Below are 14624 nucleotides of genomic sequence, written 5' to 3'. Positions count from 1 at the left end.
AGATATTCATAGCAAAAAATTGGAAAATACAATTTTACACCAAAAAATACAACAAAATAGTATGTATGACAAATGTTATGGTCCACATAGTGCCCAACATTACACGTGAAGACAGGACAAGGACAGAAGGGGAGGTGGGAGAGAAGAAGGGAAAGGGAGAGAGAAAAAAAAGACATAGAAAATAGGTCATAAATACAAAAACGCAAGTTTGAAAGATTCATTGAGAATAAACAAAGGAATAAAAAAGCAAATCCAAGCAAGTTAGAGGATCAAAGTAATACTAAAAAAGTATGTTAGTAGCACAGCAAATGACGTCTATCACAGCATGCAAAGGTGAAAGGTCAGAGAAAGTTCAAAGGTGCAGGGTGATGGGGAAATGTTGAAAAAGACGCATACATAAACACATATGTTTGTATCAATTAAATGATGGGCTATCCCCTGAACGTGAGCACACATCCAAGAGAGATCAAATCAAATTTTCCATGGCAAGTAGAGTTGCCCAAGCAAAACACACATTCAAAAACTGGTGCAATGTCAAGGCGATATCAGATGGTAGTTGGAATGGTTTAATGGGTGATCTCATGTTACTAAAACTGCAAAAGTGAATAGCTTTTTATAGCTTTACTCAATGTCAACCTTAGCTGGGGAGATTTGGATTGGTCAATTTAGAACTCCAGTGGTCCTTGCACACAGTATTGAGCATGCTCAAACAAATGAATCACGTGGGTCAATATTTCCAATTATTCAACCTTTCCTTATTTTTTTACTTGACCTGCACTGAGGGACATCGATTGAAGTTTACTGTCTGTCTGTCTGTCTGTCTGTCTCTGTCTGTCTGTCTGTCTGTCTGTCTGTCTGTCTGTCTGTCTGTCTGTCTGTCTGTCTGTCTGTCTGTCTGTCTGTCTGTCTGTCTGTCTGTCTGTCTGTCTGTCTGTGTGTGTGTGTCGGGCACTGATGTTGGGCGATTAGGCCTGGCTCGCAGTCAGCGTTCCAATTTATCCCAGAGGTGTTGGATGGGGTTGAGGTCAGGGCTCTGTGCAGGCCAGTCAAGTTCTTCCACACCGATCTCAACAAACCATTTCTGTATGGCTTTGTGCACGGGAGCATCGTCATACTGATACAGGGCCCTTCCCCAAAGTGTCACAGAATTGTCTGGAATGTCATTTTATACTGTAGCTTTAAGATTTCTCTCAAAGCAAGAGGCCTAGCCCAAACCATGAAAAACAGCCCCAGACTGATATTTCTCCTCCACCAAACTTTACAGTTTGCACTATGCTTTGGTGCAGGCAGCGTTCTCCTGGCATCTGCCAAACCCAGATTCGTCCGTCGGACTGTCAGATGGTGAAGCGTGATTCATCACTCTAGAGAACGCGTTTCCACTGATCAAGTCTAATGGTGGTGAGCTTTACACCACTCCAGCTGACGTTTGGCATTGCACATGGTGATCTTAGGCTTGTGTGCAGCTGCTTGGCCATGGAAACCCATTTCATGAAGCTGCCGACGAACAGTTCTTGTGCTGTTGTTGCTTGCAGAGGAAGTTACACACTTCAGCACTTGGCAGTCCCGTTCTGTGATCTTGTGTGGCCTACCATTTCGTGGCTGAGCTGTTGTTGCTCCTAGACGTTTCCAATTCATAATACCAGCACTTGACCAGTACAGATGAAGCAGGGCAAAATTTGGACAAACTGACTTGTTGGAAAGGGCGCGTCCTATGACGGTGCCACATTGAAAGTCACTGAGCTCTTCAGTAAGGCCATTCTACTGCCAATGTTTGTCTTTGGAGATTGCATGGCGGTGTGCTCAATTTTATATACCCATCAGCAACGGGTTTGGCTGAAATAGCTGAATCCACTAATTTGAAGGGGTATCCACATACTTTGTATCTATCTATCTCTCTATCTATAAATATATCTATATTGGGTTTTGAAATTATTGCACTTTTTGTACATAGTCCCCCAAAAGTTTTGGGACAAATTCACTTGTGTGTATTAAAGGAGTAAAAAGTTAAGTACACTTCTACATTAATGATGATGCTCCTCAATCACAGATAATCCTGAATGAATTGTGAATAATGATAAGTGAGAAAGTTTGTAACCTCCCATGTTATTGTAATTGTGAGAGGTTAGCATGCCTTGGGGGTATGATATTTGTGCATCTGTAATTTTCTCACTCATTATTCATGATTCATTCACGATTACCCATAATCATGGTATAATCCAAATGAATATAGAAGTGTTTAGTAACATTCTATTCTTCTTTTTTTTTTTTTTAAAGTATTTACCATTAATTTCTATTGGGCACAAAATAATCTTAAAAATGACCAAAAACAGCAAATGCAATCAACAAGCTTGATGTAGTCATTGCGTGCTTTGAATATTGGACCAAATATATTCACTTTTAACTCATTTAATACACATAAGTGAATTTGTCCCAATACTTTTGGTCCCCTAAAATGGGGAGATTATGTACAAAAAGTGTTGTAATTTCAGTTCACACAATATGGACGAAAATACCCTCAGATTAAAGCTGACAGGCTGTACTTCATCATTTCAAATCCAAAGTGCTGGAGTACAGAGCCAAAACAACAACAAAATTGTCACTGTCCCAATACTTTGAGCTCACTGTATATATGCCCAGTAAGTAAACAAAAAAGGAAAAGTACATTTCATATAATCTACACTCATCTATATTTATCTAATATGTTGCAGTGCCAATATATAACACTGAGAGAGTCTGGATTTTTGACACAGCAGCTGTTGGGTCGTTCCACGAAATGGGCGCCTTGAGTCCATTTGATATTTCAAGTAGAAATTATTCACCAATATTGAATTTTAAAAGCCTGTTATATTACACAAAGTGCACTTTAATATAGACCACATGGAGAATTGAATAAATCAGATTTTTCATATGAATAAAGGTTTGCTGAAGTGCCTTTTGACATGTCCCTCCGTCAACCCCGTGTCACGACTAGGAAGATGTTATATTAGTGATTCATTTACGTCTGTCGGTCATTTTAAGGCCAAGCCTGTTATGCAAACAATTTACCCCTTTAAAATAATGGACCATTCCACCAAGTTAAATTATTCACAGCAGGTGACATCATTTGGGTTTTCTGAACAGCATGGTTTAAAAATAAGTAAGTCTTCACTCTCTTTCTGGTCTATTTATAATTGTTCTCTCATCTTTCACTGAGGTGGTCGAGCTCAACCCGTCAACCCTGTTCACTCAATTAATGCTAGGAAAACATGAATTTGATTTAACTTTCATTATGTGTGGAACATGCGTATAGTTCCTAATTTCATGATCACCATGCTCTTCACCACATCGGTCTTTACGTAAACCCCATTATTGTCAACCCTGTTAGAGGCCCAATGGTAACTTCATGAGTTTGATATTATATGTGAGTTTATTTGTACAAGGGATACTTGATCAATGATAAAATGTTGGCAGTTACATTGGTGTCCGTAACAGGGTTGACAGACATTGACCACCTTTTACATGCACACCAAATCCCCATTATTATTTGGGAATACTCAAGTATTTTGTTTTTGAGTTGACACATATAAACACCATATCCCGTTTACAATAAAATGAAAAAGCTTGTATCCTGGTTATGAGAAACCTGGATAAGATGCCTGGGATATGCTGATCTTAGACGGAATACTATGGCATGTCAACAAATCCCATTTGGTTGTTTTTTGAGGTCTGTGCGTGCTCAGTTTTGCATATCATAGGTGTCGTGTGATGTTTTCATCTGAATGTCAAATCAAAATCATACTATAATTTCCAACATTTGGTAGGCCATACTATAATTTCCAACATTTGGTAGGCCATACTAAAATTTCCAACATTTGGTAGGCCATACTAAAATGTCCAACATTTGGTAGGCCATACTATAATTTCCAACATTTGGTAGGCCATACTAAAATGTCCAACATTTGGTAGGCCATACTAAAATGTCCAACATTTGGTAGGCCATACTAAAATGTCCAACATTTGGTAGGCCATACTATAATTTCCAACATTTGGTAGGCCATACTATAATTTCCAACATTTGGTAGGCCATACTATAATTTCCAACATTTGGTAGGCCATACTATAATTTCCAACATTTGGTAGGCCATACTATAATTTCCAACATTTGGTAGGCCATACTATAATTTCCAACATTTGGTAGGCCATACTATAATTTCCAACATTTGGTAGGCCATACTATAATTTCCAACATTTGGTAGGCCATACTATAATTTCCGACCATTTGCTATGCCATTTGTTTGTCAAATATAGTTAGATAAATGCAGCTTCTCTTCTGTCATAACTTGTTGCCCTGGCCTAGAAACTAATAATAATAATAATAATAATAATAATAATAACTAAATAAAGTAGTGCTCCCAAGAGTAATGTCTTACGTCAATAGAATGAATGCATTCGTAATCTAGTTAACTTCAGTTTCAATTAAGGACCGGGGAGAAAACACAATAATTCCAAAACAGTGGAAAGATGGTTCCCGTGCAAAATGTAATCAGTTTGACCGGGTTTAAGGAAATTAAAAGCTGAGAAAACGATGAAACACATTTCTGATAAGTTTTCAGTTGGCTTGGGTGCATATTTTATGTGGTTGAAACACTGTCCGCTTGCATTACAGTGTCAAAGATAACAAGTTACACGCATATTCACATTTTCAAGAGATGCTGAAGGAAAGGAATCGTACTTCTCCACTCCTGTTCCCTAAACAAAATGTACATTTGTTGTATAATTTTACTTCAAGCAATGCATAATTCTGCAGGAGTTATTATATTAGGCTACATGTGAAATAGGCCAACAATCAGTGTCCAGATTTCAGTTTCTATTCCACTTAACCAATATGATTTTAAAATGAGAAATATTCTGTTTATTCATGGATACAGGGATATCAAAGGTGCATATAAAAAGCTTATCCTGAATAAGATCTTAAGTGGGATATGAGCTACTATCCGGAATACTGTGCGCATGTAAACATGGCCAGTGTGGTACGTGTAGATAAAATGCTCTTAGTTCATAGGATTTCAATGCCAGAGATGGGAAAATGTTTTTTTTTTTTGTAGGCTAAACATATCCTCCATGCAACTGAATGTTGAAAGAAGAGATATAGTTTGCATGTCCAAAAGGCAACCATTTCATGGAACAACCCTGTTTTTGGCCATATTTACTAAGAACAGCTGTGGACCTTAAGTCGGTGCAGATGTTGAGCCTAAAAATACACTCCGTTTTTTCCTCAAATACCCACATGCTTCGCATTAAAATTACTGGCACTGCTACATGTGTAGCTAAGCTCGGCAAAGGGACACATTTAAAAAAAAGATATATATATATATAAAGAAGTAAATAAAAAGGGAACTTGGACGGTGTCCACGTGAACCTGCTCAGACAGAATAATAAGTGATCCAAACCTCCCACTGCTATATGGTTGGTTCCCACCAAGTGGATGAGAAAAAGTCAGTCCCTGTGCCATGCACTGGCAGATGCCTGTTAGGTCTCCAGTAAAGCATTAAGACATTAATCCTGTTGACGCGTCACCATGCAAGACTGAAGGCTGCATCCCCACTGAGCCAAGGCACATATTCAGGTCAGTAAATACAGCAGTGAGCCTGAACTGAGACCGACTAAACCTGGCTTTGGAAGAGAAAGATAGAGAAAGAGGGGAGAGAAACAGAGAGGAGAGGGAGACACGGACTTTTGATGCTCTTTCACTGAAACATCAAAAAGTCAGAGAGAGAATGTGCATGACATGAAGGGAAATGGAAAAGAGAGGAAGCATGGAAGATAGGGAAAAAGAGCTAAAGAAGGTGAAGAGAAAGTGAGAGATGCATGGAGCTACTGATAGACACATAAGAAAGAGAGAAGTGCGGGTGGGAAAGTAAGAGACAATAACATATAGAGAAAGTGAGAACGACAGTGCAAGGAGGGATTTATGAGAAAGAGAGAAATAGTAAGGAAAAGGTTCCAAAGCTCAGGTTTGGTCAGTGGGGAGGCAGCCCAAGTTGAAATTCAAACCTCTCACACCACAACACTGTCAACAGAGCACCAGCTGACCGTGACCACCAGGGTAGGGGCACTGCTATGGACATAAAGAGAATGTTTGAGGCCTGACCGATATCATCTGTCCTGACCTTATTGCTCACTGAACTTGCACAGCAATGTCAGCCAGAGAGGTTATAGGCTGAGACCAAATGACCAATCTCACTCTACAGCAACAAAGACTCACTGTGTGCAAAACTATTCCATCACAAACAGCGAGACAAACTGCCACAGTCTTTGTTCAATTCTTATCACCCCAAAGCCTTGTGCAATGGTGCGACAAACTCTGGAATTGAGGCTTTGAGGCGGACTGCAGAGGGCAAAGTGTTTCTAAAATGTAGCCCTGACAGTCAGAAGATGACTTTGCTACTCTGTTTTCTGTCTGTCTAACTTTGACCTTTTTCCAACCTTCTTTTGGGATGAACAAACTTGATGAGGGTGTGCCAATTGCAAGACAGAATGAACGCCTAACACATCAGGACAGAGGAGTGATATCTACATCTGTGAAGTGTCAGGGCTTAGGTAGTCTCAAAACCTGACTAGAAGTCCATTTGGGTGAAGAACTGGAGGGGTAAACACAGTATACATTGGGTCACGGTGGCACTCTCTCTGTTGGAAGTGTATGTGTCCTTGCAGTGCAGGCGGGTGGTGGGGGTGGGCAGTACCTGGGATGGCGGTGGGCTCTGCTGCAGTCCTGAAGAAGAGGGTGCCGGGCTGCGACTTGCCCTGCTGGTTCTCGGCCACCACGTATACCTCATACTCCGTGTTCCAGTCTAGGCTGTTCAGCACCACGTACTCACTGCCGTTGGGCAAGCGGATCTCCGGCTTCCAGTCCGGAACGTGCTTCTAGGGAGGGTCGCAAAAAGAGAGACACTCAGAAGACCTAACTCGGTAAGACACCCGTGGCTATGACACTCCAGAAAACTGCCCATCACTTTATATCACTGTAAATGTTTCCATGCATTCACACTTGTTATTTGGTCATCCATTAATCTTCCTATGTGAATAACTAACCATTTATCAATCTAGGTATAAAACACAATGGTGATCTGTCAATTTTTACAAATCATGTGATCCATTTCTGTTTTTCAAGTATCCATGAGTATATTTGCTTTTTCCTAATCTGAAATAATGACTGTGCGATAAAACCGGAGAGATATGTAACCAATACATGCTGAATAGCTTCTCTTGGGGGGAAAACCAGGAAGCAAATCGGTATACACAGTGTTAAACCTCCATGCTCCGTCATACTCACAGCCCTGTATCTTATCAGGTAGTGTTTGATGGGTGAGCCTCCATCGTCCTGCTTGATCCAGTTGACCTTGAGGGCGTTGCCCGTGGTCTGCAGCTTGCCCTCCAGTTTAGGGGGACTGGGCTCCCCTACACAGGACATAGCGGTCAGTCAGTTACCATGGTGATGGCCTACATGCTCAGCTCAGTCTCCTGCCCAGGGCCCTTAACCTAGGTGGCATGGCTGAATGCAGCTGTCTCTCGTTAACTCCCATTGTCGGAGGAACAGTCTACATCACTAAATCTGCCCTCGCTTCAGGAGTGGGATTAGAATTTTTAACAAGCCCAAGCCACTGTGGGATTCTCACTTCATTTCAATCCCTTGCCTCTGGTTTTTGTGTAAGTACTGCTATAAATGTAGTACATCTGGAGAAAAAAATTGACTGTTTTGACGGTGGCAGCGGCAGAGGACGTTCCAAGACGCTAAAATTCAGTCTTGACACTCATAGACTCAAGGACGGTGTTATGATGGAGGGACAGTGAGGGCAGTGGGCGGTGGGGTGAGGGAGAGAGCCAGTGGGGAGATAATTCTCGTTCAGAAGCAACTCGTTACATGTCCTCTCCTCCAGACAAAAAGGGAACAGGCTAATTAGCCTCCTCGTCTTGATTGGACATGTTACTCTATTACATTTAATAACATTATCATGGTCCGTTGGGAGGGGAGGGTCGGTGTGTTACATCGTATGTACAGTGTGTGTGTGCTTGCCTTGAGTGTGTCTGTGTCTAATGATGTTAGTGTTCAAATTTACAGCCATGACACCTCAGTCACAGAGGGTGTAGGGAGGAGACTCTAATCACCAGAACTCATTAATCATGGGAACATTGGTTACACACAGTTAGCAGTGTGAATATGCTATAAAATAATTAGCAGAACACAGCATGTTACATACAGCTCCAGTATTCTACTACACACCATCACTAACTGCCCCAAAAGGTGGTATCAGGTTTCAAATGGCTGCTGCTACAGCACTTCTGCAATGCACACTGATTTGTTTGTTTTTGGCTGACATCAAAGGAGATTATTTAATGTCCAGATTTGTTTTTGTTTTTCTGAAATGTTGCAGCCTGACACCCTGACCTTCAGTCACACTGGGTACAAGCTTTGAAGCTCACTGCCATGCTTGAGGGATCATTGTTGCCCTTGATCACCCTGATGATATTTATCCACCAATGAACTCTGAGAGCAGGTTATTCCCACAGAGGGCAGTGAAAGAGCAGCAGACAACAGCAATCCTGCCAGGCATTCGAAAGTAATCCATGGAAGTGCAGCAGGGAATATTAATGTTGGACTTTCACCGATACTCCGGCCTGGAAGTCTGTTTGGATCACCTCCTTTGACTTCAGCCAAAATTAGTTAAGAACGATAAGCAATAATAGGGTGAGAGACAGACAGATGAAACCTGCTCCACTTTTGCTCACGCTACCCATTGGATCTTGGCCTAAAGCTCCCTGACTTTCAGCCTGATTAAATCCTATGATTGGATAATATTTTTCAGTGTCTGCTCCTATTTATCATCTACCTTGGACCTGAAAAGGTAAGTACAGTCTTTAATTTTCAATCATTCATAAAATGTATAAAAAGATCATGTCTGCAGTTGAACTGTTTAAAAAAAATGTTTACGGTTGTATTCTACATTTAAATTGACGTTGAATCTGGTTAATTAATGACACTTCAAGCATTCACTTCAGTGGTGATTACACAATTAGTCAATCAGACATGCATGAAGGCACTTGATCTTGATCTCAGGTGATTATCTGATTAAATTCTCCTCAAATGCATTGGACTCAAAAGTATTGGAGTAAGCATGATTTGATATAAACAGAGTTAGTGATAAGAAAAACCCGTCAAAACGGTGGCATGTACAGGGAGGTATATAGGGAGGTTATCCAGTCGTGAAAGTCATTCCCAGTGAGGTGAGGAATTTTCAAATGTTAAGAAGAAAGAAGAGTCATTAAGGTTATGTGAATTAGAGATATTAACAAAAACATGCTCTATCATGCAAACACCGCTTTTATTCAATATGTAGTGATTTGGTTATATTTCGATACATCAATTTGTGACAGTCCCATGATCGTTCCCATTTTCATCTGATGCAACAATAACTCAACATTCCATTGGTCTCCCCAAAAGTTGTCTTATCTAGTTAAATCTGATGTAAATATTGTACAGTAATATTACTAAGTTTGTCTGCACAGTAGTGTATGTATACTTAGCAATTTCTGAATGTTACATCAGACAAATGTTTGATGTGTCAGATCCTTTACTCTAAACTGACATGGATAGCAAGGAAATGATGTGTAAATAAAACTTGGAGCTACCTTCCTGTACTGAATCACACGAACCATTCACTTTTTTCAGCCCTTTAAAAACATCCCTGCATGTGGGAACCAATGAGCTTATCGTTTTGCCCCAAATGCAATGAAAAGTTTGTCACACCAGATGAGTTTTAAAGGACTCATGAATTGTAAATGGGACTGTCATTTTTCAGTCAATATCAATACATGTGAATAACATAGAGGCACTCTGGAAGACAAAACACAGACATGCAGAAAGGCCAGACCTTTCTGTCTGGTGAGACAGTAAAGAAAACAAAGGAGTTGAAGGAAAGAGGAGTGAACATGCATGCAGTAATGTGGAGTGATTACCAATGATAGTCAGTTCAGAAAAGCATTCTGGGAGACAGTCTGAAAAGGAGTTAACTCCAAGGATGAATACGTAATTCCAGGTAAACACAATTCAATGAGCGTGCGTGCAGTTGCTAAAGGCGATGGTTTCAACGCTGCTATTGAGATTATGTGATTTGGCAACAAAAAAGTACATTTAAAAAAACATGTTCTGTTTGCACATGATAGCCATAGGAGGTAGTAATGGCACCTTAGGCACCCCCAAAGAATGTACTATAAAAAAAGATATCCGGTTAGAGGTCAACCCTTTACTTATTTGCAAATAATAATAATAATAATACATTATGTAATGCTTACTGATAGCAATCTATATAACATATCTAATATGTGACATAGCTATAGAAATGAGGGAAATATACTGTAACGACCTTGGGGTTATAAAAGCGGATATCGACTCTGGTTCAAGACCTGATTCCTACCAGTTCATTACATTGGTGACAGAAGTGATCGGACCTTGTATCCATGACAGTGTGTGTGCTTGGCCTATAAGACTTAGAGTCGCAAACTAGCGCTCTTTGAAAGGAGGGAGTAGTGTAAGCGCGGATATCGCTTTTGGGATACAGTCATTAACGCACTGGACTTCGGACTAGAAGGTAGAGGGTTCGAAACCTGCTCCCTGACGTTCTCATTACAATACTCTGCACCTCTCAGAAAAAAACGTGAATTATACCTCTGTTAGTGGCTAACCAAGTAAGCACACACATCTGCATGTAATTGTGTTAATGTGGTTGGATGTAGATAGAATCCAAGTTGACCAAAACAAATGTGTTTAATGGCTATCATAGTAGCGTATCTAGGCTTGAATCCATGTCTAATTTTCCACTGCTTCTTATTGCTATAATATGAATCGGACCAAACAGAACAAAAAAAATTACCTTCTGTTCACCAGCGAAGACGACATCATCAGCACCATGCAAGAGCCACATGACATAGTCATATGATACGCACGCACATGATTGGTTGAAAGAAAAGTGGAAGGGGGGGGGGGTCACATGGAAAATACAAAACATTTTTTAAATGATGTAAACATGGGTAAGGAACAAAATAATAAGAATGTTAAAGACACAATGATTCAAAACAGAAACACATGACAAAATAAATACATACGTTCAGAACAGAACTTCTTTGCACATCAAATAGACATAGAAAACATGTACAGCAATTAGATACATGAAGCATTTCAGGATTGCAAGTGCAGGTTTTTACTCTATTCAAAAGATGTCATGACCAGAAATAAGTTCACTCATATATGCACAAATTTGACTGGATACCAATTCCATGAAATGCTATTTGTCTAAAATTGCCTCATGCATCTTTCTTTCTACACACATAAAATAGTGGCTTTGTATAAGACTGTCACTTATACTTTGGCTCTTGACCATAAAGGGTCTTCATACAGCCTTGTGGCCTGTATAAATTGAACATTTTGTCTCCAACCAAGACAGTTGTGTAAAAGAAAAGAAAAACAGAGGAAACTCTGCAGTATTAACAATACTGATTGACAAAGCACATTGTAAAATGTTACATGCGCAATGAAATATGGTATGCCAATATGACAACTACTGTATGACCACATTAAGCATTGGGGAGGGGGGGGGGGTTAAAGTATTTGGGACACATTTGACATTCAGTCACACATTGTACAATTGCATACTGTATCTAAAGATATGGTCACGACCTATGAGAATGCAGTGTAAACCCATACCATAGTATACATTCCCATAATGTTTATAGAGGAAAGAAACATGAATTACAGAAACAGAGAGTGGACTCTGAACTTCATTTTATGAATTCTAAACACACCACTAGACATAAAACATACTTACTCTGATTAGCTGGTGTCAAATACCATTAACGTATGCACATGCAAACACACTTGAAGCCTTTAGGGCAAATTCCTCATGTCATATTTCACATTTAGCCAGCTAGAATACTAATCACACATGAAGGCAATCAGTATTGATAAATTACTAAATCTTTTAATATGATTTACATAGACCTTACAGTGCATTCGGAAAGTATTCAGACCCCTTGACTTTTTCCACATTTTGTTACGTTACAGCCTCATTCTAAAATGGATGAAATTGTTTTTTTCCCCTTCATCAATCTACACAAAATACCCCACAATGACAAAGGAAAAACTGGTTTAGAAATGTTTACAAATGAATAAAAAGTTTTAAAAAATGACAACCCTTTACTCAGTACTTTGTTGAAGCACCTTTGGCAGCGATTACAGCCTCAAGTCTTCGTGGGTATGCCGCTACAAGCATGGCACACCTGTATTTGGCGAGTTTCTCACATTCTTCTCTGCAGATCCTCTCAAACTCTGCCAGGTTGATAGGGGGTGTCGCTGCACAGCTAATTTCAGGTCTCTCCAGAGATGTTTGATCAGGTTCAAGTCCAGGCTCTGACTTTGCCACTCAAGAACATTCAGACCCGAAGCCACTCATTCGTTGTCTTGGCTGTGTGCTTCAGGTCGTTGTCCTGTTGGAAGGTGAACCTTCACCCCAATCGGAGGTCCTGAGTGCTATGGAGCAGGTTTTCATCAAGGATCTCTCTGTACTTTGCTCCAGTCATCTACCCCTCAATCCAGAATACTCTCCCAGTCCCTGCCGCTGAAAAACATCCCCACAGCATAATGCTGCCAACACCATGCTTCACCGTAGGGATGGTGCCAGGTTTCCTCCAGACATGACGGTTGGCATTCAGGCCAAAGAGTTCAATCTTGGTTTCATAAGACCAGAGAATCTTGTTTCTCATGATCTGAGAGTCTTTAGTTGCCTTTTGGCAAACTCCAAGCGGGCAGTCATGTACCTTTTAATGAGAAGTGGCTTCCATCTGGCCATTCTACCATAAAGGCCTGATTGGTAGAGTGCTGCAGAGAAGGTTGTCCTTCTGTAAGGTTCTCCCATCTCCACAGAGGAACTCTGGAGCTCTGTCAGAGTGACCATCAGGTTCTTGGTCACCTCCCTGACCAAAGCCTTTCTCCCCCGATTGGCCAGGAGGCCAGCTCTAGGAAGAGTCTTGCTGGTTCCAAACTTCTTCCATTTAAAAATGGAGGTAACTGTGTTCTTGGGGACCTTCAATGCTGCAGAAATATTAGATGCCCTTCTCCAGATCTGTGCTTGACACAAACTTGTCTCGGAGTTCTACGGACAATTCCTTTGACCTTATGGCTTGGTTTCTGCTCTAACATGCACTGTCAACTGTGAGACCTTATATAGACAGGTGTGTGCCTTTCCAAATTATGTCCAATCAATTGAATTTACCACAGGTGGACTCCAAGTTGAAGAAACATCTCAAGGATGATTAATGGAAACAGGATGCACCATAGCTACATTTGGAGTCTCATATCAAAGGGTCTGAATACATATGTAAATAAGTAGTTTTTTTATTTTTAATAAATTAGCAAACAAAATGTAAAAACCTGTTTTTTGCTTGGTCATTGAGGTATTGTGTGTAAATTGATGAGGAAAAATGTGTATTTAATCAATTTTAGAATAAGGCTGTAACGTAACAAAATGTGTAAAAAGCCAAGAGGCCTCAATACATTCCGAATGCACTGTATATGCACTACAATTTAATATTCTACAAGTGAGTCAAAATCAAATTAGTAACTAATAGAGCACTGTTATATTAGAGCTGTTATATGATGTATATTGGTTAGCCTAGAAATATACTTGGCACATGACCTACAAAATAGTTCCTCAGGTATCCTTAGATTTTCTACATTAGACAGATAACAGCAATTTGACAGACCCATAGCACAGCCACACACAATGAACACAACTATACTGTACACCAGGGCCCAATGTTGACCCATAGCAGCATCAAAGCATTCAGCCAATCAAATCAGCCATGCTTATCCCAACAATACTTTAGGGATACCCGATTTGCCCTTCCCAAACATGTATGTATCCAAATCCTTAAGAGCATTAAACATATGAAAAGGCTACACATGTGGGAACTTCAAAATTTAAACAACAAACCACAACTCTCCTAATCAATTCAAAATAATCTCATCAGTAAGTGACATCAACAACCACTTCTACAAGATAACATAGCTTTATCGTATAAAAGGAAGTCGCTTATTCATGCCTCTCGTTCTTCACCACCTGAGCCTTTTATTTTATTTTATCCCTCCCCTTTTCCCTTTCCATCCTTCTCTTTTAATGAAGCACAGGAGTTATGTTAGGACGGATTCACATCCCTACGGTTTGGCATTCATTAGTTTGTTTAAAATATTGGTCAAATCAAAATACTGCTGTCTTTTTTTTCTATGCAGTCTGATCTTCATGTTGTTTACTGTATTATCCCTGTGGCCATCCTTCAAAGCACAGCATGCCGATGGCTGGGCAACATTGTCCAATTGTAGGCAGAAGACACCGTCACCCTCTTTTTTTATCACAGAATGGTTCTCTTTCAAAAACCTCCGGTCTGTCAGAATAATCTCTGTCTTGCCTCGCTGTCTGTCAAGCCAGGCTCCCTTATTCTCGACAGGTATATGTAACGCATGCTGTAATGGTTACCCATGGGACACCCGGAATGTTACCTGACGTCACTGTCAATACCATAGCCACCAGGGGAAAGCG

General features: G+C 40.2%; 1 protein-coding gene across 16 annotated transcripts in view; it reads right to left on the bottom strand.

The window, feature by feature from the left end:
• The window catches only part of ncam1a (neural cell adhesion molecule 1a), a 307622-nt gene that overhangs the window by 14724 nt on the left and 278274 nt on the right, over positions 1 to 14624 (bottom strand). For 11 of the 16 annotated variants that reach the window (XM_046307011.1, XM_046307015.1, XM_046307014.1 and 8 more), the window contains 3 exons: positions 10908 to 10910; positions 7313 to 7437; positions 6723 to 6903 (listed from right to left, as the gene is read on the bottom strand). In XM_046307011.1, coding sequence (XP_046162967.1) covers positions 6723 to 6903; positions 7313 to 7437; positions 10908 to 10910 — 309 coding nt within the window. The remainder of the gene's footprint in view (positions 1 to 6722; positions 6904 to 7312; positions 7438 to 10907; positions 10911 to 14624) is intronic. The other 5 variants (XM_046307019.1, XM_046307020.1, XM_046307027.1 and 2 more) reach the window with 1 other exon arrangement.

This window comes from Oncorhynchus gorbuscha, linkage group LG16, assembly GCF_021184085.1.
Source record: "Oncorhynchus gorbuscha isolate QuinsamMale2020 ecotype Even-year linkage group LG16, OgorEven_v1.0, whole genome shotgun sequence".
NCBI lineage: Eukaryota > Metazoa > Chordata > Actinopteri > Salmoniformes > Salmonidae > Oncorhynchus > Oncorhynchus gorbuscha.
The sequence above is the reverse complement of the archived record's forward strand: the minus strand, read 5'-3'. Positions and strand labels throughout refer to the sequence as shown.